At 39.7% G+C, this 25,352-nt stretch overlaps 1 protein-coding gene across 4 annotated transcripts; it reads left to right on the forward strand.

Moving 5' to 3' along the window:
* The first annotated feature begins 561 nt into the window (after positions 1-561).
* LOC143877254 (COP9 signalosome complex subunit 7-like) lies at positions 562-21,847 on the forward strand. Of its 4 annotated transcripts, none has more exons than XM_077379208.1 (9): positions 562-893; positions 2,064-2,139; positions 10,786-10,874; positions 11,290-11,379; positions 12,017-12,061; positions 12,147-12,217; positions 20,762-20,894; positions 21,071-21,165; positions 21,555-21,847. In XM_077379208.1, the coding sequence occupies exons 1-9, from the start codon at positions 735-737 to the stop codon at positions 21,574-21,576; spliced, it is 780 nt and encodes a 259-aa protein (XP_077235323.1). In that variant the 5' UTR covers positions 562-734; the 3' UTR covers positions 21,577-21,847. The 4 variants fall into 4 exon arrangements, with proteins under 4 accessions (XP_077235323.1, XP_077235325.1, XP_077235326.1 ...); XM_077379210.1 differs by having other exon boundaries at positions 563-893; positions 21,057-21,165; XM_077379211.1 differs by having other exon boundaries at positions 563-893; positions 21,078-21,165.
* The last annotated feature ends 3,505 nt before the right edge of the window (positions 21,848-25,352 follow it).

The raw sequence follows: 25,352 nt of genomic DNA on the forward strand, positions 1-25,352 counted from the left end.
GTGTGATTGTACAGAGAGAAAGCAAGAATCACATAGACCAAAGTAAAAAAAGAATCATATGTTGTCCATCGATGTGGGGAGAAGCTAGATCAAGACCCCATCACACTATAAATATACATATGTTCCACGCATGTGAAGCACATTCATACTGTTTTTTTTATACAAGAGCATAACTTATATCTCCACCCCCATTTGTTATTCTTTTTGCTGAAAATGGCATTATGGAAATAGTTTGTAGGGAAAAAGGAAAGAAAGATGAGTGGAAATGCTGAAAAGGGATACAGATATTTGTACTAACATGTTTTGATAATGGGACGAACTCATCTTATCCTTTTCTTTTCAACTGGCAGTTGAGAGCTCTTTGAGAACCGTTAAGACAAGGTGAGTTTTCTTGTTATCAAAACATGGTATTGGGAATATCAGTTGCCTTAATCACTACTAAATATAGCCAAAATTTGCTTGTTCTCAACTCTTATCGAGTTAAAATGGTCTTTTCACAAAGCCGTAAATATCACTCATGGGCGTAGTTTAGCAGGATTTATGCTATCCTGAACCTTTTATAAATTAAATCGCGATATAAAGCAGGTTCAATACCAGAGAAATGCCCCTCAAAAACCCCTCGCCCAAGTCTTTTATCTGAATCGATTTCTCCCCAGAAACCGAATCCTCTGCCCTAAATGAGTTTAAAATTTTTCTCTTCCTGAGATTCTTTGTCCATTTTTCTCGAAAGATCGATGGATATCGAGCAGAAACAAACAGAGCTGATCGAGTATTTCGTCAAACAAGCGGAGAATCTCAGAGGAGATTCTCTCGCGAATCTAATTATAGAGGCTACATCACATTCATCTCTATTCGCATTCTCGGAGATTCTTTCCGTTCCCAACGTTGTTGAGGTTTGAATCTCGTCACTGATTGTTAGGTTTTTATTTGATACTCTCATTATAGATTCCCCCCCCCCCCCCCCCTTTTTTTTTTCTTCTAATTATCGATTTAGGGCGTTTAGTTAATTCATGTGCGTTGTTGAATTTCTTTCTTTCTTTCTTTATTTTTATATCTTTTTGTTATTGTGATCTGTGTTATAGTTGCAAGGTAGAGTTATCAGATAGTTGTTTATGTAGGGTTTTGGGTGTTAGTTTTATTATGTGTCATGTTAGTGGGTAAATATGTTGTTGATGTGGCACTCTCTTTGTGCTTTTATTTAAGTTCTTGTATTTCAATGAAATGAAGGAAGAAGATAATTTTTACAGCATCAAAGGAAGCTTTGTTTTGGAGAGGGTCATGGCTCCTCTCGAATTGAGCCGTTAAGAGGTCTGGTTGCCTCGAATCAACCTCTTTTTCCATCTTTTTATTTGTTTTTTTTTTGTTACGGCCAATCAGGCATGTAGCATCATTTATGTGTTTTTTCTTGTCATGGGTATATGTGAGGCTGTGTTGGTTGTTTTTCATTTTGATTTTGTAATTTCTGCTGTTTAATGGCCGTTGTTAGAGTTATAGGGATTGCAGTACGGGGTGTGCCCTCTCTAGTACAAGATTAGACCATACACATTTAGCCTTATTTTGGTTTTATTCCTATGCTTTTCTAGATGCTATTCTTTTGGCCGCCATGCCAAGAAATTATCATTCACTGTGGTATATATTTTAATTATTTGCATTGTCTCGTTGAACTTTAGTTTTTTTTTTTCTTTTGGGAAGTTGGAGAGGCTTTTTGTTAGATGGACTTTTGTACACTGTTTTTTTTTGCCATGGCGGGTATTATGTCTTTTAATATACCTTTGTACACCATTCTCAGCCTCTGTCTTTAGAGGTGTGCTTGGGCTAGATTTTTTTTTTTTTTTTTCATATTTCTTTTGGATATCTTATTGAAATGGCGTTACCTGTTCAGTCTAAAAAATTGTACTCTCATTAATTAATATCTAATGGTTTTCTTCTTTTCATTTTAGTTTTAGTTATATCCTAAGGGCTACTATATTGGTCCCTGAATTTTTTCCCTTCAGACTAATATATGTCGGCACTGTCTTACTACTTTGCTTTTTGACATTTTTTTGTCTCTTGCTCAAATGCAGCTCCAAGGGACTGAATATTCTATATTTCTTGATGTGCTTCGTTTGTTTGCTCATGGCACATGGAGTGATTACAAGAGTAAGCATACTGCATTTCTCTTTGAATTTAATATCCCGTTACTTGTTATGTAGATATCTTCAAAGCTCATATATGGGGCCTATAAATGTTCATTAGTAGTATTATCCAATTACCCGAGGACAAAATAATCACCATTTTGTTACCTAGATCTCTTCATCATTAATTGATATTATTATATTGATTTATAAGAGGATGAATCTAAATAATATAATTCATTAAAGTTTTTTTTTGTCAACATCATAACTATTAACCGTGCCATGCACGTTTCTAAATCAACATTTTTGTGATTTTTTTTCCAATTTACCATATCATGCTTTTGTGATTTTACTGCATTCCAAAGCAAGAGAATTCAATGGGTGAAGACCATTATTCTCCTTCAAAAACACTATGGTCAAATAGTTATGAGAAGACAGTCTCACATGGTAATCTCTATATTCATTAGTTTTATATGTGGTCAAAATGTTGGTGGGAAGAAACGAGGAAGCTACAATGTTGTGACTCTAAACCACATAATTGCTTCATTGGATATGGGTGAAAGTGAAACTAATTTCAGTCAGAAGCTGCTTTTTCCATATGGGTTTTTTTTAGAAATTTAATATCTTCTCTGTTATGTGATTCCAAGCAATAGTAAGCTGATTATAATTCATCCTATGCTCTTGTAGAAAACAACATGATGCTCGTACCTCTTTATAATTGTGGAAATTGGCCAGAAAAGCCCTCATGCCTCATGCCTCATGCCTCATGCCTCATGCCTCATGCCTCATGCCTCATGCCTCATGCCTCATGGTGTGTGGAGTAGGGGTGTAAACGAGCCGAGCTTGGCCAGGCTCGGCTCGGCTCGTTAAGCTCAAAAGCCCGGCTCGGGCTTGAACCAGGCTCGAGCTCGGCTCGGCTCGGTCAGGCTCGCGAGCCTTAACGAGCTCGGGTTTTATTAAGTTTACACCCCTCATCTTCCCTGGAGAGCCCTATCTAGTGTAATTTGACTACTCTTTTTACACTACGGGGGGTGGTCCAAGTAACAAATGGGGTTCCAAAAAAGAAGTGACATATTTTGCCTCCCCCTTTCACTCCCTGGACAACCCTTTTAGTGTATATATAATATATATATTTAAATATATTAAATTCTTAACAAGCCTTAACGAGCCGAGCCTGGCCTAGCTCGAGCAAGCTTCAAAGCCCAAGCCAAAATTGACACCCTTAGTATGGAAGGTGTGCAATGGCCTTAAAAAGTTGAGTACATAAATCAAGCAAATGTGACTTCACTGTGCAAACTAGTGAAATTCGACCTGTAAATCATATCCGTACCTCTCAAGACTCTTATCAAATAGAGTTCCAACTTTCCGTGTTTTGTAGAAACCTATGTCAATCAAAGGATCTTAGCCACAAAGTTTGGGTATTGAATATCTAATTAGTGGGAATCATTTGACGTTCGTCTTGGTGTTTAGTTGACATCTTTTATGTTGTGGATGCTTAAGTGAGGCCTTAAGCTCTTGCTCCATCCTTTGTGTTCTTTAAATTTCCTCTAGAAGTCCACTATTTAAAAACTTCTCAAGTTGATCACTGGCTTGTCTGAGTCAACTTGGTTTCGACCCTATCAAGTCAATCCAAAACTTCTTTTGGATCCTTGAGTCAATAGAAAACTCGCCACGTCAATCATTGACTTGTGCAACTTGACTCAATTTTACCTTGGGTGAGTTCTTATCCCAATACGAGGTTCTAGACATTGCTATAGATATCCACTAGGTCCATATTTGTGTAAGATATCACTTTAGGTCTAAACAAGTTAAAATGACGGCTGAAGTTTGTAATTCTCAGTAGTTAAATGTTTTGAATTCTGCCTTGAATCATGGAGGAGTCGATACATGTCATACCCCCAATATATATATATATATATATATATATATATATATATATATATATATATATATAGAGGAATAAGATTGTACGCTCGACCGTACCTAAAGTTAGGTACGGTAGAGTGCCAAATCACATGGGTCCCACATTTTTGGTGAGCATCTAAACCATTCATTTGCAAGGCCCCATCATAGATAGGGTGCATACCAAAAATCAGCTCCATAGGATCATCCTAACCCATCCATTTGTGGAGGCCAAAATGGACAGACAGTGTTTGTCCACAAATCTGCCCCATTTTGGCCTCCAGTTTTGGAGGGGTTAGGATGATTCAATGGTGCTGATTTTTGGTATGCACCCTATCTATGATGGGGCCTTGCAAATGAATGGTTTAGATGCCCACCAAAAATGGGGGACCCATGTGATTTAGCACTCTACCGTACCTAACTTTAGGTACGGTCGAGCGTACAATCCTTTTCCTCATATTCATATATATATATATATGAGAGAGAGAGAGAGAGAGAGAGAGAGAGAGAGAGAGAGAGGAAAGTGAAGCTACACCGCCGGTGTAGCTAACTTAGCTACACCGCCGGCTTAAAATACAATGGGCCCACATTGTTTTGGTGATCCAAAGAATTCATTTGATTGGCCCTCACATAAGGGTGTCCACCAAAAATCAGCTCCATAGGATCATCCCAACCCTACGATTTGTGGAGGCAAAAATGAACGTGTAAAAACCTTCTCAAATTTGTCCATTTTTGCCTCCACAGTTTGAAGGGCTGGGATGATCCTATGGAGCTGATTTTTGGTGGACACCCTATCTATGTGAGGGCCAATCAAATGAATGGTTTGGATCACCAAAACAATGTGGGCCCATTGTATTTTAAGCCGGCGGTGTAGCTTCACTTTCCTCATATATATATATATATATATATATATGAGGAAAGTGAAGCTACACCGCCGGTGTAGCTAACTTAGCTACACCGCCGGCTTAAAATACAATGGGCCCACATTGTTTTGGTGATCCAAACCATTCATTTGATTGGCCCTCACATAGATAGGGTGTCCACCAAAAATCAGCTCCATAGGATCATCCCAGCCCTTCAAACTGTGGAGGCAAAAATGGACAAATTTGAGAAGGTTTTTACACGTTCATTTTTGCCTCCACAAATCGTAGGGTTGGGATGATCCTATGGAGCTGATTTTTGGTGGACACCCTATCTATGTGAGGGCCAATCAAATGAATTCTTTGGATCACCAAAATAATGTGGGCCCATTGTACTTTAAGCCGGCGGTGTAGCTAAGTTAGCTACACCGGTGGTGTAGCTTCACTTTCCTCTCTCTCTCTCTCTCTATATATATATATATATATATATATATATATATATAGAGAGAGAGAGAGAGAGAGAGAGAGAGAGAGAGGAAATGGTTTGTGAGCACACCCTATCTATAGGAGCTCATACCCCCTATGTTTGTGAGCTCTGCTGAGACAAATGGAAGGGTTAGGTTGATCCAATGGAGCTGATTTTTGGTACATGATGGGGCCTTTCAAATGAATGCTTAGGATCACCCAAAAATGTGGGTCCACCATGTTTCCTGCACTCGAGTGCAGATAAGCTTATCGCTGCTCAAGCGCAGGAACTATTTCCTCATATATATATATATATATATATATATATATATATATATATATATATATATATATATATATATATATATATATATATAGAGAGAGAGAGAGAGAGAGAGAGAGAGAGAGAGAGAGAGAGAGAAAGAGAGAGAGTTAAGTGAAGCTACACATACGTGTAGTTAACTTCGCTACACCGACGGCTTAAAATACAGTGGGCCCACATTGTTTGGGTGATCCAAACCATTCATTTGATAGGCTCTCACATAGATAGGGTGTGCCCTAAAAATCAGCTCCATTGGATGATCCCAACCCTTCAAACTGTGGAGGCAAAAATGGACAGATTTGTGAAGGTTTTTACACGTCCATTTTTGCCTCCACAAATCGTAGGGTTGGGATGATCCTATGGAGCTGATTTTTTGGGCACACCCTATCTATGTGAGGGCCCATCAAATGAATGGTTTGCATCACCCAAACAATGTGGGGCCCACTGTATTTTAAGCCGTTGGTGTAGCTAAGTTAGCTACACGTATGTGTAGCTACACTTTTCTCACACACACACACACACACACACATATATATATATATATATAGAGAGAGAGAGAGAGAAATGTTTGTGAGTAGCTGCTCAGATAAGCTTGTCTGAGCAGAGCTCACAAACCATAGGCGGGGCCACATTTGAGGGTGATCCTAAGCATCTATTTGGAAGGCCCCATCATGGATGGGGTGTGTACCAAAAATCAGCTCCATTGGATCATCCTAACCCTTCCATTTGTGGAGGGAAAAAATGGGCAGACTGTGGTTTGTGAGCTCTCCTCAGATAAGCTTATCTGAGCAGCTGCTCACAAACCATTTCCTCTCTCTCTCTCTCTCTCTATATATATATATATATATATATATTGGAAATTGTAGCCAATATTAGTAAAAGCATAAAGACCGAGATAGTCAATACGAAGGAAGAAAAAGAGCAATACACCCCCCAAAATATTATGGTCATTAAAATTATGATATTAAATTTTCTTGTTGTCAGTCTATCCTCTCACAAGCTCAGACACACATGTATGTATATATTATTTTGCTAAGCAAAAGATTTATTAAATATAATGTATACTGAAGGTGCATCGATTGGCTTCTGGAATGGAGAATTCAGTCCCCATCAAGGGCAAGGAAAAGGCACAAGAACGGCACTTTGTAATCCTGCTCAAAAAACAGAGGGTGATGTGGGACTATCGAAGGAAGGACTAATCACTCTGTTAGCGTTTGAGTTTCAAAGAAATTGGGAAATCTAGACAATTTAGGAATATGGGGAAACATTTCTAGGAATAAGGGGCAAAGGGATGAGCTAAAGTTAGGGTTTTGGATCCTAAAATATGTGCTTAGATTGGAAAAATATTTCTAATAGGTTTATGATAGGTTTGGAAGGAGATGTATGCCGGGAATGTGGTGCAGGTAATTTTTTTTTTGGGGCCCAAACCAAGGGGTGCGTGGATAAAAATAATAATATTTAGAGAGCAAGAAATGAAAATAAAGTGGATTAAAGCAAGAAATGAGAGAGAGAGAGAGAGAGAGAGAGAGAGAGAGAGAGATCAGACATGGAATCACTTCATATATTACCTAGGGATCACATCCATGTTTTTAAGTTTTTACACCATTAAGATGGTTGTACCAGAATCCCACTAGCAATCCTTAGGCATCGCACCAAGAGAACTCTAAGCATCAGACTAAGGGATCAAGGCCTCACACCTTGGAAAATAGACTTCTCATCCATGATTTGCAAGAAAGCAAGAAAACACTGATTTTCATTCATTAATCCAATAGCATCCATGAAAGAAATGTGCCCTAGGGCTTACAATCTATAAGAAAAAGAAGAGAACTTGTAAGTTTTAAGTCTCAAAACTAAAAAACATAATACTTTTGGATTAAAATACCCTCTAATGACTTAATGACTCCCCATTTAAAATTTTCCTAATACATATGTTGGGCCTATTTAAAACAATCACAACTCAAGGAACTTAAGTGAATTTTGGCGGATACCGTAAAGGTGGGGTAAATTTCTTACTCGATAATCATCGGTTGCCCTTCTATTCCTATCCCAATCTCCCTGATCTACGACCACCCTTCGCCATTAGCTTTCTCTTTCTTCTCCCCGGGCAAGATTTGTCCTTCTTCATGGCCTCCATAGTGAAACACCCTATGATTTAAAAGGACTTAAATTACACTCTAAAAACTAAATAATTTTTTTTAACACTAATGATGGGCACCTTCTTTTAACTCCTTTGATGATCCCCCATCGGGGAGACACACATGAATTCATTGAGAGAGCAAGAGTTCCTATAAAAGACAACCATCTAGCATCCTTTGACACCTCTTAAGTGTCCACTACAACTAAACTGATTTTGAGTTAATTTTCTCCTTCTTTCCAATAGTTTGTTGTTCTTCTTGTTTTTTTTATTTCTGTTTGCTTGAACCAGCTGGTGGAATTGTGTACTTAGGATTGTTCTATTCTTTTCCCGGATATGCTTCTCTAGTGCCTTTACTTCTTCCATGTGCCCTATCTTTTGTCTCCATTTTTTTCATCTTCAAATCGATATGATGCTTTACTTTTGCTCCCACTTGCTTCAAACTCTGTTGTCTCATAGATCTTTTTGTTGAGTTTCTCTATTCTCTCTTTTTTGTTTTGAATGGCCTCAATTTCGTTCAATGAAAAAGGGAGAGGTCCGAGATGGTCAACTCCAAAATACAAGAGAAGAGAAGAGTGAAAGAGAATAAGAGAAACATAAACAATCACGGGGGAAGGAAGTAAAAGTTCTCTAAACCCGGCTTTCCCACACCTTGACGGGCAAGGCTATCTGCCACACTATTTGCAGATCCCCTAATGTGCTTAAAAATGATTGAAGATTTGCCTACCCTATCTTGGATTTCATCTAAGAAATGAACAAATCTCCAAGGAGGGGCAACCGCTCCTCTCAACCACCGGATGACATTTATAGAGCCACCTTCCGCAATCGTCTTGTCCATGGAGTCTACACCTGGACACTTTATGCCTTGGCAGGCTGTCCTTACTTCCGCCTCACTAGCATGTACCGTCCCCACCGGACCTAAGAATGTCCAAATAATGTCACCACTAGATTCCCTCAAAACTCCCCCTATTCCAGCCGGGCCGGGGTTTCCCATGCTAGACCCATCGAAGTTTAACTTGAACATAGCCTCCAGTGGTGCCTCCCATTCTTGGACAACTCCCATTCTTGGACAACTGATACCTGCCTCTCTACACTAGAGCACACTTCCTTCCAACCCTCCCATAAATCATAAGCCAATATGTTCTTTACTTCTTTTTCTTTCCCCCCCTTTTTTTGGTGTAGACGTGCCTTCATTTTAGGGTACACATGCTCTATATATTGTTAACGACTCAGATTGATTGTTGAAGACCCGCCTCATAGTGCTAGTGTGCATTGCTCATATGTAAAGAACAAGCTTCCATGTAGACTAGAAAATTAATTGTAATCTTCACCCGGCTGTACTTCTCGTTAAATGCATTTGCATGTTTCAACCCTTTAATTGAAGAAAGCTTTAGCCTTAAAAAATGTGTGAGTATGCTACTCATCAGTAGTGATGATGTTGTGAGTCCTGTGACGAATTATTTATGTACTCTTTGGCCAAATGTGTCTGTGAGCTTAAACTCCGAGGTGTTTATGAGTTTTGAGTTTTGACTCCTAAATCCAATCCTACTTTAATGCTCTGCAATTGGATAGCATGAAAATTTCCTCTTTCAAGCTAAAAATAATGAAAAAGAAGTGCCCCCTTTCCATCTAAAGATCCTTCTAGTTGATCTGGCACCATGACAAGTATCATCTTGTATTTTCATGTGAGACCCGTTTCAAAGTCCTCCTCACTAAACACCTTTGACATCACATTGCTGATCTTTTACTAAATTACAATAACTTTTTAGTTATTCACCACCCAGGCTAAGATATCAAGATACTTCAGGATTGGTATTGTATCCAAATCCATGTCTCATACTTCAATATTATGCATACAAGCCATACTGATACTGTCTCCTTACTTAATCCAAATCCATGTCTGGTACTTCAATATTAAGTATGCAAGCCATACTGATATCGTCTCCTTCCTTATCAGTTCTATATTGGGTATCAGTTACCCAAGGTCATGTTGTTTGCAGGTAGAATTCATGCTCCTTGTAGGGTGGCTGCTCTCTTGATTCTCACCTCTATGGCGTTTAAGCCATCAGGCACGAAGGAGACTGTCAAGCAGTTTAACCATTTCCAGTTTTGATTGAGATGGGTCTCAACTCCTGAACCTGTATGGTGTTTGATGGTGTTTAAAACTATAGGTTACATTTTCTAGATATTATTATACCATTGCATGTCCCATCTTTATGTTATGAGCCACTAATTCATAATGAGTTGTGACTTCATTAGATTACTTGCCATAAGCTTGGTTTAGCTATGTTTCATTTATGCATAATGATCTATTTATGGGAACTATAAACTTATAATTGTCTATTTTATAATGAGTCGTGTTGCTGATATTTATAATTGCAAGCTGGCTGGGGTTCTTCAATTAATGGTACTTGATTATGATATGCTTGGTCCAATCATGATGTGATGAATTCACTGCAATCGAAAATTGTAGCTTTGTCAAGGCGAGTGGGCTCTTAAGTTTGCTTCATGATTGCTTCTCTAATAATGAGGAGACTTGTTCTGCCTTAATCCTTGTTGCATCACTAAATTAAGAATTAATTCCAATCTTCTTTAGTGGGTCAATAGATTGAAGTTCTGGGTAGTTGCTTACAGAATATAAGTTCTCATTCATTCTAGTGTGCTTAGTTGATGCCTTGATGGAATGGTTTTGTTTTAGCTAGTGGGAACATCTTATCTATAGGTAAAGTTTTACAATAGCAATTCTGTCATGAGCATTCACAAGACTTCCAAGGCAGATGCTATAATTTGTTTCGTATATTGAATTTCATTTAAAGTGCGTTAACTTTTATCTCAGTAGTTTAAACTTTAAATACTTTTTTTGAATGATGCGTGCATGATCATTCATTTACAATGGGCACATTCTGGCTAGTAGTTGACAGGTCTCTCTTAGAAAATACTGCTAGAAAATTTTGAAATTAGTTTTATGGGAAGATTTGTGCTTTATAGGTAATGCTGGCTGTCTTCCAACGTTGGTACCTGATCAAGTTCGCAAGCTAAAGCAACTCAGTGTGCTCACACTGGCTGAGACAAACAAGGTATTAAACTTTGGTTTTTTTTATTGTGCCACCTATGGAAATGCTTTACCGATTTAGAACAATCTACGATTGACGCTTTAATATCAAATTATGATGCAACTTATAACAAACAAAATCCAAAAGTTGATGGGTAGCTCTTGATTACAAACAAGAGCTAAAAACTGGTCATTAAAAAAAAAAAAAACTGTAAAAAATTTCAGCAACTAACCTTCAATTCATAACCAATGTAAAATAATGAAAATTATTGGATACTCTTCATTTAGTGAGTTTCTAGTATACCTTCTTGGAATTTATCCAGCTGGGTTTATCAGTCGTTAATATGCGCCATTTTGATTAGGGAAAGTTTCTTCATCCATTGTGCAGGGACTGTTTACTAAATAAAGTAACCCTCCGTGATGTCCATTTTCCTTCTCAGGTACTTCCTTATGATCAGTTGATGCAGGAACTAGATGTTGCAAATGTACGGGAGCTTGAAGATTTTCTTATCAATGAGTGCATGTATGCTGTAAGTATTCTTCCTGGTTGAGGTTTTTTTTTTTTTTTGCTTCTTATTCTTCTTTAGGCATTTTGTGTTTTCTATTCATGATTCACAATTAGCCAATTACCCTGTGAAAAACAAGTAAAAATATCCTAATTTTGCTGATCCGATTTAAGTTGGTTTCCGGTTGGGCTGCTACAGAGATTGCAGTGGCAGTCATGGACTAGTTATATCAGTATGTTACCGTTGATGTTTTTATTGCTTTTTCTTTTTTGGCATTTCTGCAGATTGGATCGTATGTACTTACTTTGTGGTTTGTGTTTTCTGTTAATGATTCACAGCAAGGTTTTTTTTGCTTCTTTTTCCTCTTTTGGAATTTTGGGTTTTCTATTCATGATTCACAATGAGCCACTTACCCTGTGAAAATTAACTAATAATATCCTAATTTTGCCGATCCATTTAATTTGGTTTCGGGTTGGGCTGCTACAGGGATTGCAGTGGCATTCACTGAATATTTATATCAGTATGTTAGGGTTGAGTTTTTTACCGCATTAGATTGAGTTTATCAATGATATTTGTCACATAAGTCTTGACTGTCTTTGATGTAATACTGATTAGAATTGGAGAAAATTAAGCCGAGCATTTTGCACTGGACTTCTTGTAGGGAATAGTTAGAGGAAAGCTGGATCAACTCCGCAGATACTTTGAGGTCAGAATTCAACTCTTTTGAACTGGCTCATTTTATGATTAGATAGCCCAATTAGTCAATCTTAGTCTCTTTGTTTGAGATACAGGTACAATTCGCAGCTGGAAGGGATTTGAGACCTGGACAGCTCAGTAGCATGTTACAGACACTAACAACCTGGTAAATCTTTGACTCATGTTATACAAACCTTCTGCCTGCTTTCGTTCTTTTGTTTTTCTGACACTTTTGGCTCAATTTTAATTTTTTGAGTTGTCAAATGGCAAATACACTAATTGATGTTGTGGCTGGGACTGTCCTGTTATTGATTCATAGCATATTGTGAGAGGCATCGTTTTTTAGCATTCTTTAATGCTGTTTTCCCCTTTCCAGCTGTAATTTTCTCTGTGGTCTTTGTGGTCCATTGTTTTATTTCGTTAGCTTGACTTTTAGTGAACCCTGGAATGGTCAATGCTGACTTTAACTTAGTTGTCACCACGAGAGTGAAGGAAATCCAAAGGCTCGATAAAAAGGGGAAATAATGTTTCCTAGGTTGTACGGCTGACGTCATCAGGCGTATGGCCCCTTAGTACTCAGATCCGCAAAAAATGAACTATGGTGTGATGAATTGAAGACCCTTCTTGAGGCATTGAGCGTTTTCTGGAATTTTTTTATAGTTTTTGAGGTTTATATGTGAAGTTTTCTGTTTACAGTTTTCTAAAAAAAATAAAAATTTAGGCCTGATCTGTAGTGTTTCATCCAGATTCAAGCACTGAAAAGTTCTTTAGGAGGGGAAATAAGTATACACTCCATTGTTTTAATAAGACTAGAGAATAGGAGTGATGTGGTTGCATTCCAACCAGTATAATTGCATTGGAATAATTTATTGGAAGGTATTTTTGGCTGAATATGTGCATAATTTTCAAAGGTTTTTTTTGGAGGTATCATTACGAACCTATCACCTCCATGCTTGAGGGCATGTACAGACAGACTTAGCAGATGAGAATTTTCAAGTTCCTCGCTTGATTGAACCTAGATTTGAGCTCCAGAGGCATCATGCCCTAGGGCAGGATTTTCTTCTGCTAGTAGAGACAATCTATAATTATATCAATGGTGAAACACGCAGGAGAGCCACTGCAACTCTTATATAATTGAGCCGGGAGCTTTGTATCACATCACGAGTAAGAAAGATGGTTTTCTTTCATTTCATTCATATTAGTTCAAGTCTGAAAGATGGGTAATTGTTTTACACGAGTCTTTATTTCCTTCCTACAGTGCTTACCTTTCATCCATTACGTATGTTTCTATTTTCACTAAAATTTCTAAAGCCTTGGCTCAAATAGAGTGGAAGGAAGCCGTGATTGAAGAGATGCAGGCACTCGAGAAAAATCACACATGGAATCTGGTTGAGTTGCATAATGGAAAACATGTCGTAGGGTATAAGTTGCTATATGCATTGAAACATAAGGTGGACAGATCCATAGGGTGCTACAAAGCCTGATTGGTAGCCGATGGATTCACCCAATTGTATGTGTTCGACTATAATGAGATGTTCCCTCCCATTTCTAGACTCTACTCTGTCAGAGTTCTTCTTTCCTTAGTTGCCAACAAGGAGTGGCCATTTTATCAATTAGATGTGTAAAATGTCTTCATGGCTATTTGCTGGAAGTCTACATGGATCCTAGTTGGACGGTAAGTTCGCTTAGGAAGCTAAGTTGTTCTCACTTCCCAAATTTTGGGGAAGCGCATTTCCCACATGTTTTCTCTTAATTAAGATTTAAGAGTACACTTCCTTCCTATTTAGATGATTAATTTTTCCTAAAAGAATGTTTTCTCTTGTTGATAATGCTGGAGGAGTATATTTAAGAAGGGATTTGCTAAGCTCCATCACAAAAGGCTTTTCGCAGCTGGTCTGTTGCACGTCAGATCATCCACCTCGTGAATGGAGACAAAAGTTGTTGTCTTCATTAACGAGGTGGCTGGTCTGATGTGCGACAGACCAGCCTCGGAAACCCTTTTGCGATGGATGCTAGCAATTCCCATTTAAGAAAGGAGTGTATTTAAAACTTTAAAAATCATCTTAAGTTTTAAATGGGACTTTATTCATCTTCTCCAAAAACTTAACATTAAATCTACATGAATAAAACATGTGAAACTATAGCTGCCTAAAACTTGTAATTTTAATCAGTTGCGAAGTCTTCTTACTACTTGTAATCCTTACTTACATTAACTCTTCCTCTACAGCCTACTATAATACTACTCTTTCTATACACTTATTTTTCGCTTCCAATGAGGCTTATTACATGTGTTATGTTGACTTTCATTGATGCTTACCATATATTTTCTCTTTACTTTCTTTCAAGCTTTTCGCTCCCCACGTTTCCTTTTTTATAAACTCCTTCACTCTTGCTTTTCGCACTAGCTTCCTACTCTGACTGTTGAGAGAGGTAGAGAAAAGAGAGAAAGTAAAGAGTGAGAGAAAAGATTGAGTTAGGGTTCTCCCCCTCACTCATGTAATATAAATAATAAAGAGTGAAGTACAAAGACAAGTATGCTTTTTGGCATTACAATAAAGACCTAAAGACCTGTTAACACTACCCCTCAAGCTGGAATGTAGATATCTAACATTCCTAGCTTGTTACAATTATCAACTAACTTAGCTCTACTTAGAGGCTTCGTGAACATGTCTGCTAATTGATCTGTAGATCTGGTAAACACGGGAGATATGTAGCCTCGCTGAATCAAATATCTAATGAAATGACAATCCACTTCAATATGTTTGGTCCTCTCATGGAAGACTGGATTCGTGGCAATGTAAATGGCGGATTTGTTGTCACAGTATAACTGAGCTGGAGAAGAAGAAGGAGGAAATCCAATCTCTGAAAGTAAAGAACGTAGCCACATGAGTTCCCCACTCGTATGAGACATAGCTCTATATTCTGCCTCGGCACTGGATTTCGAAACATCTTGTTTCTTACTTCTCCATGAAATAAGATTACCTCCAATAAAAGTGCAATATCCTGTAGTAGACCGCCTATCAGCCGGAGATCCTGCCTAGTCTGCATCAGTGTATCCTTTGGCAACAAGTCGAGCCTTAAGGCGCTCAACTGTGCTATCAGGAAGGTGCTTGACTGCATAAACCCAGCGACAACCAACGGGGTGAGCACCATATGGTAGAGGGACCAAATCCCATGTCTGATTAGCCTGAAGGGCCTGCATCTCAAGATCCATAGCTGCCCGCCAGCCTTGATGATCAAGTGCCTCCTGTAGAGTCTTAGGTAGAGAAATAGAGGACAAAGACGAAACAAAACTACGAAATACAGGGGTGAGAAAATCATAAGACATAAAAGAGGAAATGGGATGAGCAGTACTGCGAGACCGAGTGCGAGAGGCAATGGGAGAGTCAGAATGTACCTCAGAAGTGGGGATCTCCGGCTGAGATGATGATGGCTCGGGCGGGGCTGAATGAGTAACAGATTTGGTCTGACGCTGATGCTGCTTCAATGGTGGAGGTAGAGGGACTGCACAAGGCGCTGACGTCGGCATAACAGTAGAATCAACTGTAGGGGAGGAACTGGACACCGGAGGTGTAGAAACAGGGATGGGATCAGGAAGAACCGGAAGAGGAAGAAAAGGAGTATGCGAGGAATCCTCCTGAAGTGTAGAGGGGGAGGGATCCAACGAGATGAACGGACTAAAAAATGACTGAGTCTCAAAGAATGTAACATCCGCCGAGACAAATGATCGTCGCAGGTGAGGGCTGTAACAACGATAACCCTTTTGAGTCCGAGAGTAACCTAGAAAGATACACCGTTCGGCCCGAGGACCCAACTTATCTAATCCTGACCCAAGAACGTGGACAAAACAGAGACAGCCAAAAACTTGAGGTGTAAGAGCGAAAGGGTCAGAGGTAGGACGGAGAATCGAGAACGGAGAGGTGCCACCAAGGACCGAAGAGGGAAGCCTATTCGCCAAGTAGCATGCTGTGAGTACAGCATCAGCCCAATAGGTCTTAGGGACCCGCATCTGAAATAGTGTCCGGGCCCCATCTAACAAGGAGCTAAGCTTCCTCTCAGCCACTCCATTCTGCTGAAAGGTATGAACACATGAAGACTGATGAAGAATGCCTCGCGAAGAGAGGAATTCCTGAAAACCATTTGAGTAAGAGAAATATTCCTTTGCATTGTCAGTGCGAAGACATTGGATAACACATGAGAATTGATTACTAACTTCAGCATAGAAATCATGAAACACAGAAAAAACTTTAGAACGATCTTTTATTAAATAAGTCCATGTCATACGTGAATAGTCATCAATAAAGACCACAAAATAACGAAATCCAAATAAAGAGGTAGTCCTCGCAGGACGCCATACATCAGAATGAACAAGAGCAAAAGGGTGTGAAGCCCGACTAACAGTCCTAGAGGGAAATGGCACACGATGATGCTTCCCAAGTTCACAGGCCTCACACTGAAAAGACCTAACAGATGAAGAAGGAACGAAGGGAATCCTGCGTAAACGCTCCATAGACGGGTGACCTAGACGACAGTGCCACTGGTATGCATCGACCGAGCCATGTAGAATCGGATGGGACGGAGTGCAGTCGAGACGATAAAGGCCATCCACCTCACGGCCCGAGCCAATCGTCCTCCCAGTCGAGAGATCCTGAAAAAGACAATATGAAGGAAAAAATGAGATAGAACAATGAAGATGCTTTGTTAATTGACTAACAGAAAGTAAACTGAAAGGTGACTTGGGGACACAGAGCACAGATGATAATGTAATGCCTGGTGAAGGGGAACAACTGCCAACACCAATGATAGGAGAGGTACTCCCATCAACAAGAGTAATAGAACGTGAAACAACATGATGAAAATCATGTAAAGATGACTGGGTACCTGTCATGTGATGAGATGCTCCCGAATCAATAATCCAGGAGCTAGAACTAGAGAGGAACGAAGCAGGAGAACTACCTGGCTGAACAAGACCAGCAGTAGGAGGGCGGCTGGCAGACCTAAAACGCTGTAGCTCATCATAGTCGGCACGAGAGATGACCATCTGATCGGTCGGAGTAGCTAGTGGTGTCTGTGAGGGGCTGTCAATAGGAGCAAGCGAATCTGGAAGGGCAAGATGTGCAGTACGGCCCTGACGAGGATATGGATTGTGACGCTGCTCAGGATGGAGATCAAAGCGTGTCTCGTGATAGTGACCCTCACGCCTACAATGAGTACAATAGGGCCGAGCTCGACCTCCACGGCCACCCTCTCGGCCGCCGCCATGTCCGCCTCGACTAGTATCGCGACCACGACCGTGACAAAAAATGCCTCCTCCTCGGGAAGGGCGGTCAGCGGCTCCATAAGCAGCAGTAGTCGAGACATCCACGGGAGTAGGAACAATAATGACAAGTGCACACTGCTGAGCTCGTAAAAATACCTCCTGAAGAGTGGGTACAGTACCAGACCCAAGGATGTGCTGTCGAAGATGAGTGAACTCTGGTCCAAGACCCTCAAGGAAATGAATAACACGGAGCTGATCCTGCTGTCTGGCTGCCATGGTAAGATCAGTGGTGAGAGGCATAAGAGCATCCAGCTGCTGGCAATAGGAGACAAACTGTCTGTAGTAATCATGGACTGTAGAATCGCCGCGCCTGTGACCCATCTAGCGCGAATAAGTGTCGCAGAGACGGGCGACATTCCCCTCACCAGAATATAATGCCGCAGTGTGCTCCCATACCGTTTTGGCAGTAGGGAGATCCATCATGGTGCTAGCAATGGCAGGGGTCATACTCTGCCATAGAAGTGTACGAACAAGGGCATCATCTACATCCCAATCATCAAAGGTAGGCGCAGTCTCAGGAGGGGGATCACGACGAATAATAGAAATCTTTTGTCAGGCCTTCAGATATGTCTCCACAGCAATCTTCCAAGTCAAATAGTTGGATCCATCAAGACGGGAAGTGGTAATCGGTGGGAATGACGCATCCACCGAAGACAAAGACGACGATACAGCCTGACGCGGCTGGGAACTAGTAGCCATAGCTGGAGTACGAATAGTAGGGTCCTCAATATGAGGGGTATCTTCCATAAGAGACTGGGAAGAAGACTGAAGAGGACCAACAACGAGCAAGTAGAGACAAGGATGAAGACTATAAGCAAGCTAATAGACCGCAGCTTCGTGAGGACAACATATGCATAAGGGAGGCATGAGATAGCCTCATGACATAAAGACAAAGTCGAGACAACTCCGAGCCACAAACATCGCAATGATGTAAGTACAAATCCAGAACAACACCATGAAGATAGTGATCAAGCGGAACAAGAAAATCTAGGGCATAGCTATGACCCAAAAGAAGAAGAGATTATGATGGATCAGATTAGGGCAAGGAAGAGTGGGAAAAAGAGGTACTGTAGCGATTCACTGTAGCAGTAATATAGTGATTTACTGTAGCGGGTACTGTAGCAAAGAATGGAGGGGTTATGGTTAGGGTTAGGGTTAGGGATGGAGAAGATGGAGGTGGACATTAAGGTTAGGGTTAGGGAAAAAAAAGAAGGAAAGAAAAGAAAAAAAGAAAAATAAAAATGGCCCTAGGCATCCATGCCCTAGAGATCTGATACCATGTTGAGAGAGGTAGAGAAAGTAAAGAGTGAGAGAAAAGATTGAGTTAGGGTTCTCCCCCTCACTCATGTAATATAAATAATAAAGAGTGAAGTACAAAGACAAGTATGCTCTTGGGCATTACAATAAAGACCTGTTAACACTGACAACTATGGTAAAAATTCATCTTGAGCGAACATTGAAATTAAATATATTTGTCCTCAAATATTTCCTTGGAATTGAAATAACCAGTTCTAAGTGTGGCATCTTCATCAAGCTTGGAGAAAAGGCCTCTCTCTCCAGGTGTAGCTTCCTTGGGTCTTTTCAGAAACGTAATTTATAGCCAAATTCACGTTGTTTTTGGATAAGTACGAACTGCTTTTATTAAGCTAGATGCATGTAAGGTCAACTTTCTTGAGAAGGGTGTTCGAGGTGAGGATGAGTATTACCTCTTTTTGCTCATTTAGGTTGTTCCAGCTGCCGCTCTTATACCTAGCTCCAGGAGTAATGTTAAGTCTCCTTGATTGCTTTTTAAGTCAAGGTTTAACAGGTAAGGTTTTAGGCAACCTTAGGCTGAGAATTTTAACGGTGAATCTTTTGCTTTGCTCTCTAAGGCGACTTTTGATCAAAGAAAAGAGGAATAGATGATGAAGAGCCCCTTGAATCGTGCCCTGGTAATCGAGGACGCAATCTTTTTATAGAATTAATGGTGTTGCACTCCATTATCGACAAGATGAGAGGAATGACTTTTGATGAAGAGGCAATTGCAATTCTTTCCTCAACTGCGTTGGTCGCCGACTAGAGGATAGAAGGCATCGAAGCAACGTTTGGCACGCCATTAGGGCTACCGCCCTAGTCATAGTACAAAACATGATTGAATCCCGCTCATCCCCTAGATTTCTGGAAAGGTCAGTGGGAGAAGACGAAGAGGTTTTTCCTTCCTCTTTTCTTCAGGGATTTCTGGATGGGCTTCAAAAAGCTTCGCGCTAAATGAAGGAAAGGATTTACTATCTTTGTTGAAGATTGCAAAGTTTAGTATTTTGTTTTGCCTGGTAATTTGAAGGGAAGATAAGGGGGAATAGGTTTGGTTCCTTTGTTACGACCTGAAGTTATCTCCTAGGCCTTCATACGATGTAATTTCATGGGGGACTCCTGGTCCCTTTCTTATGTAATTCTCGTATAATCTATCAATATATTTTGTCGTCTTTAAAAAAAAAAGTGTGGCATCTACATATCTCAAAGAAAATATCTTCTAGATCTACTACTGGAGACTGGTTTGCTAGGAACAAATCCATCTGGTTATCCCATGGAACCGAACCACAGGTAGAACGATCAACATGATGGAGCCTCTAACTGATCTGAGAATCTATCAACGACTTGTTGGAAAGCCCATTTATCTCACCATCACTCGCCCCTATGAGTATGGTTAGCATATTTCTGCAATTACCTTGAACTGCACGCCTAGAAGCTGTTCAGAGAAATCCTATTGTACCTCAAGGGCACCCCAAGAAAAGGTGTGATATATGCCAGGAGGGGTTATTTGACTATAAAAGCATATGTCGATGCAGATTGGACTGGCTCACACATTGATATGAGATCTACTAATTGTTGGTGTACCTTTGTTGGGGTAATCTAGTCACGTGGAAGAGTAAGAAGTTGTGGTGGCCAGATCTAGTGCTGTGACAATACTGAGCTATTTCACTCGTAACTGCAAACTTTTGTGGCTTAAGATTATACTCGTTGAAATAGGAGTAAGAGTGGATGGTCCAATGAAACTCTATACGTCAGATGAAAGGGCCACTCACCGACATTCTTGCCAAAGGTATTTCTAGAAATCGTCTACGAAGGATTCTTGGAACGGTGGGCATGTTTGCCATTCAAGGTCCAGCTTTAGGGGATTGTTCCAACATACATGCTCATTTCAATTGTTCTTTGATGTAACATAAATTAGAGTCATTCCAACATATATGCTCATTTCAATTGTTCTTTGATGTAACTTAAATTAGAGGCATTTTTTTTCCTTTTCTTGTTTTGAATTTAAGTGATTATAAAACGAGGGAATTTCCCAAGATGGAACTGCAGCAACCCTATGTTGTGTTATCGTGTATAATTTTATTGATGGATGTTTTGCAGGTTGAATACTTCAGATAATCTACTAATTTCAATTCAAGAGAAGATCAAATGGGCTGATACAATGAGTGAGTTGGATAAGAAACACCGTAAGGAAATTGAAGACAAGGTGGAAGATGTGAAGAAGAACCTCAAGGTCAGTTGAATCTGTTCTTCTTTCAGAAAATATATCTGTTTCTGATGTTGAACTTGTAGCTGCTTTTCCTTGTTTGTAAGTGTTGTAATTAACTATCTATATACCTAGCTATAAAAAGCTATAGATACAATATGTTTTCCTGTGTCTTACTTATGGTGGCAGAAGTACACTTTAAGCAGGCAGACTTTGAGTTACGAGGGAACGAGGAAATCGCCTATGCTGAACATGGAGGAGTGATGGACTATGAAGAAGATCGGAGCCGACCCAAGAGGTATGTGGTCTTAAACTGGCTATATATATGATGCATAGCATAGTACAATATACTACAACTACTGTTTAAAGACTTCAAGAGTCGATCATCGACTCACCCGAGTCGACTTGGGTTTTACCTTGGCATAAGTACAGATTCATGTTATGTTGATGCTATAGAGTTTTGAAAGATTTAGTCCTGGATTTTGAATACAACTCCCTGGTCTGGTAGGCCTGAGAATAATTTGATCACCAGCAAAGTAACTTCAACAGCCAATTTTTAATGCAGAAAACTCTTCTCCATAGGATTATTTCAGTTGCCAGAACCCAAACTTCCATTTTCTAATCTACATTGCATATCTACATTCTGCTCATCTCACCCTTTAAACTACTCACCTGAAAAAAATGCAGGAGGCGGCCACCATTGTCGTAGAAGAGTAGATGGGTGAGGTGGGGGGCTCCGTGGCTTGCCGGATTTTTGCTCATGGCATTCCAACAGGATATAGTTTGATGAAATCAGTGATTTAATTTTTTTGGTCGTCTTAGATGTTAAACTCTGGCATTTATTCGGCCATGTTATGAACTCATGTACTGAGAACAGGTATCATGTTCAACTCATTATTTTCCATCCCTGTAGTTGAATTATCCAGAAACGGGATCGAATTATGAAGAGAGTATGGAAAATCTGACATTTTTTCCTTCTATATGCCCCTTATGTTTGACTTGATAATTTTTCGTTGATAGGCTAAGTGACATTTTAGTTCGGTCGAATTGCCTTAAAAATGTCTCTCCAGGCTACTTGAAATTATAGTATGCATATGATTTTGAGGTTAGATATGATTCTTTGCAAATAATTATTTCCTTCTTTTGCCATTCATTTTCTTTCTACAGGAAATTATTATTGGAAAATTTTTTCTATGGAGAATTTTTGTTGCAAATTCTTCTTTATTTTTTTACACCTCATGCACAGCATAGATGGGACCATCATATTACATTACATGTTTTGACAAAGTGAGGCCCATCATTTTACACTCATATATAACATGGGTAAAGCCTGCCGTTTTACACCTCATGTTTTGATATGGTAGGATGCACCATCTCCAACCAGGTTCATGCATATTGTGGGGCGCACCATCTTTTGATAGGATGGGTCCGACCAACTCCACTCAAAATCATGCGTAAAGTGGGGCCCACTATTTTACGCCATTTTTTGATGGGGTGGTACCCATTAATTTATGAGATTATATATGGTATAAGTCCATATAGTCTAGTATTTTTCAAAACATCTTGTATGGGTTAAACCGTATGATGATCCAAACAATTCATTTGATGGGTCACAACGTAAATAGGTTGTGCACGAAAACTCATCTCCGTAGGATGATCCCAACTTGCTCCGATCTATAGAAACAGTTTCTATAGATAGATCGGACGATGTTGGAATCATCCTATGGAAATGCTCTATAGATCAGAGCAGGTTGGAATCATCCTATGGAAATGATTGTTGTGGCCCATCAATTGTACAGTTTGGATCATCCTATGTTGTAATCCGTACAGTTCTTTTTGAAAATACTAGATTATACGGGCTTACACCATTTGAGAACACTTATTTTACAACTATGCCAAGAACATAGGTTGCTATATAGCTGACCTAGTAAGTGGCTGTGAAAGAGGTCTCTCTCCCTCTCTCGTGCGCCCACTCGCTGACGCACTCTTAGAAATAAGTCCCAACTTCTATTCATTTTCATTCATAACTACGGACGGATATAAACAAAAAACATTAAAAAAAGGGTGGCGATAGTTTAAATGGGGGGCTCATTTTCCAGGAGCATCTTGGAAAGAAAATTTTTTCCCACAACAAACATATTTTCTTTAGCGTAAGTTCTAGTGCACTAGCTCTGCCATGACACGTGTCCTTCATGTTCGTCATCTGCTATTTTTGAATGAATTTATATTTCTTTCCCAAATAGTTATTTGATCATCAGCTTGTCTTGGTCTCTCATTTCCCCTACTTTTGTTTAATTAAGTCGGGAGTCAAGACGTAGAAAGGTAGGCAAGTCAAGTGACCCAGATGGTCCAACCAATCCTTTACATTTCACACTAAACGGGTCGAACATAGACAAATAACGTGGTTCCATTGGAGTGTTTCATATAGGACATAGATAATTGGATACAAGGAATCAAGAATGGTTATAGAAATCAAATTCCATTCCTATTCCATTTCACATGGTAAAGGGAATGTGGATTCCAATTCTTGTGTTTCGCTACCCATTAGACCTGGCAAAAAGTGACCTGGATCCGTGGGTCCACCCGACCCGCCCTTAAATTCCGGGTCCGGGTCACCAATCTGTGACCTGTTTGAAATTGACCCGCGGGTCCACCTGGCCCGTCAAAACTGGGCCGGGCCGGGTGGACCCACGGGTGCCCGTAGAGAAGTACAAAAGTTTTATTTTGGCCTTTTTTCCTGTAATTGTCATAATTTTTTAATTTTCTTTGCAGTTTTTTTGGTAATTGTCATATTTTATTACATTCTTTTGGTATTTTTTTGTAATTTTTCTACTTGCTTCCCTTTTTCCATAATTTTTCATTTAAAACTTAGTACCGCATGATTATTATATATTGCTATTATTTATTGCTAGCCACCTTTGCGCAACTCGTACTTCTGCGATCTTTGTAGCAAAGGATGGGCAACAAGCCGAAAAGTAGCATCGGCGAAGGTGGCTAGTGAATCCCTATACAAAAGAAAATTCTTTAAAAAAATACATCAAAAATCCGGGTGACCTGCGGGTCGACCCGGCCCGTACGGGTCCAAGCTCAATGCCCGTACGGGTCCAAGCTCAATGGCCCGTAAAATTTTCCGGGTCATTTTGACCCGGACCCGTACGGGCCGGGTCAACCCCGGCCCTGCCGGCCCGTTTGCCAGGTCTGCTACCCATTATAATAAAGAATCATTATTGACGAAGGATTTTCTTTAGGGTCTCATGTTTGAGACTAAGCATTTGCCATAGGAAGAGAGAGAGAGAGAGAGAGAGAGAGAGAGAGAGAGATTTTCTCCCTTAAATCATGGAGACTTTTTCTCCCTAATTTTGTCCACCAAATTGAGTAATTTTGTGTTGGGAATCAGAAGACCACCTACCTAGGGCGGTATCAAAATCCACCCAAGATTCCACCTAAAATTCCGGTTGGGCATTTCCTTTGCACCAAGTAAGACCACCCAAACAAAAGAATCATGGAGATAGAATCAAACACCGATTCTTTATTTCCGATTCCATCAATCCAAATGCACCATTAAGGTGGGACACGTCAATTACCGCAGTCTATTCTTGTCAGATTCTCTCTGAAACTAAACTGTTAGTAAAAATACATAGATATTTCCTTTGTAGTGAACTGTATATATCTACTACTATATAGCATAAGAGAAAATGAGAGAATTTTGTTCATTTAACACGTCAATATGGATGATTTTTACCGTTTTTTGCCCTCCCCACATATCTGTACATACTATCTATGTGAGGGTAAAAAAGGTATGAATATTCGGAATTATTTGTAAAATATGTGGCATTAACATCTCGCTGGTAATTTCGAATCTTGATTTGCTAGCCACCTTTTCCAAGCGCTATGTCTCGCCCATCCTTTGCAATTGTATGTATTCAGAGATTTGTCTTATTAGATGTGATGAAAAACTGCACGGAAATACTATTTCTTAAAAGGTTGCTAGCAATAATCCGTAAAGAAAGAAGCTAGCTGTAGTAAAGTTAGGAAGGGAAATTACGGACAATGGGCACCTGGATATGACAATTAAGAAAAAAACAACAAATAAGAGGTATCAAAATTTGACAATTACGAAAAAACTACTTTTCATTATTAATTGTTTTGAGGGTATTACGAATTCAGATCACCTATAAAAATATTTACAAATTCCGAGCACCTTCAGACGAACTACAGGTTATGGAAACCTCTATAGATTAGAGCGCTAGGATCAGCCTATGAAAATAATTTTACGGGCACAACCTATTGATGTTGTGTTCCATCACGTGGACGATTATGATGAGGGTTTTTTTACTAGTATATATAAATTCTTAATAATTCTGTAAAGTCATGGCAGAGCCGAGGACCAAATCGGGTTAGGATTCAAATGGATCATGACATAGATGGATCCCATCCAAATTGGGTCCTCTAACAGCCAATAGACAGGATCTTGCGACAAAACAG

This window comes from Tasmannia lanceolata, unplaced genomic scaffold (genome assembly GCF_043159265.1).
Source record: "Tasmannia lanceolata isolate RefF3 unplaced genomic scaffold, GAP_Taslan_0.1 ptg000005l, whole genome shotgun sequence".
Lineage (NCBI taxonomy): Eukaryota > Viridiplantae > Streptophyta > Magnoliopsida > Canellales > Winteraceae > Tasmannia > Tasmannia lanceolata.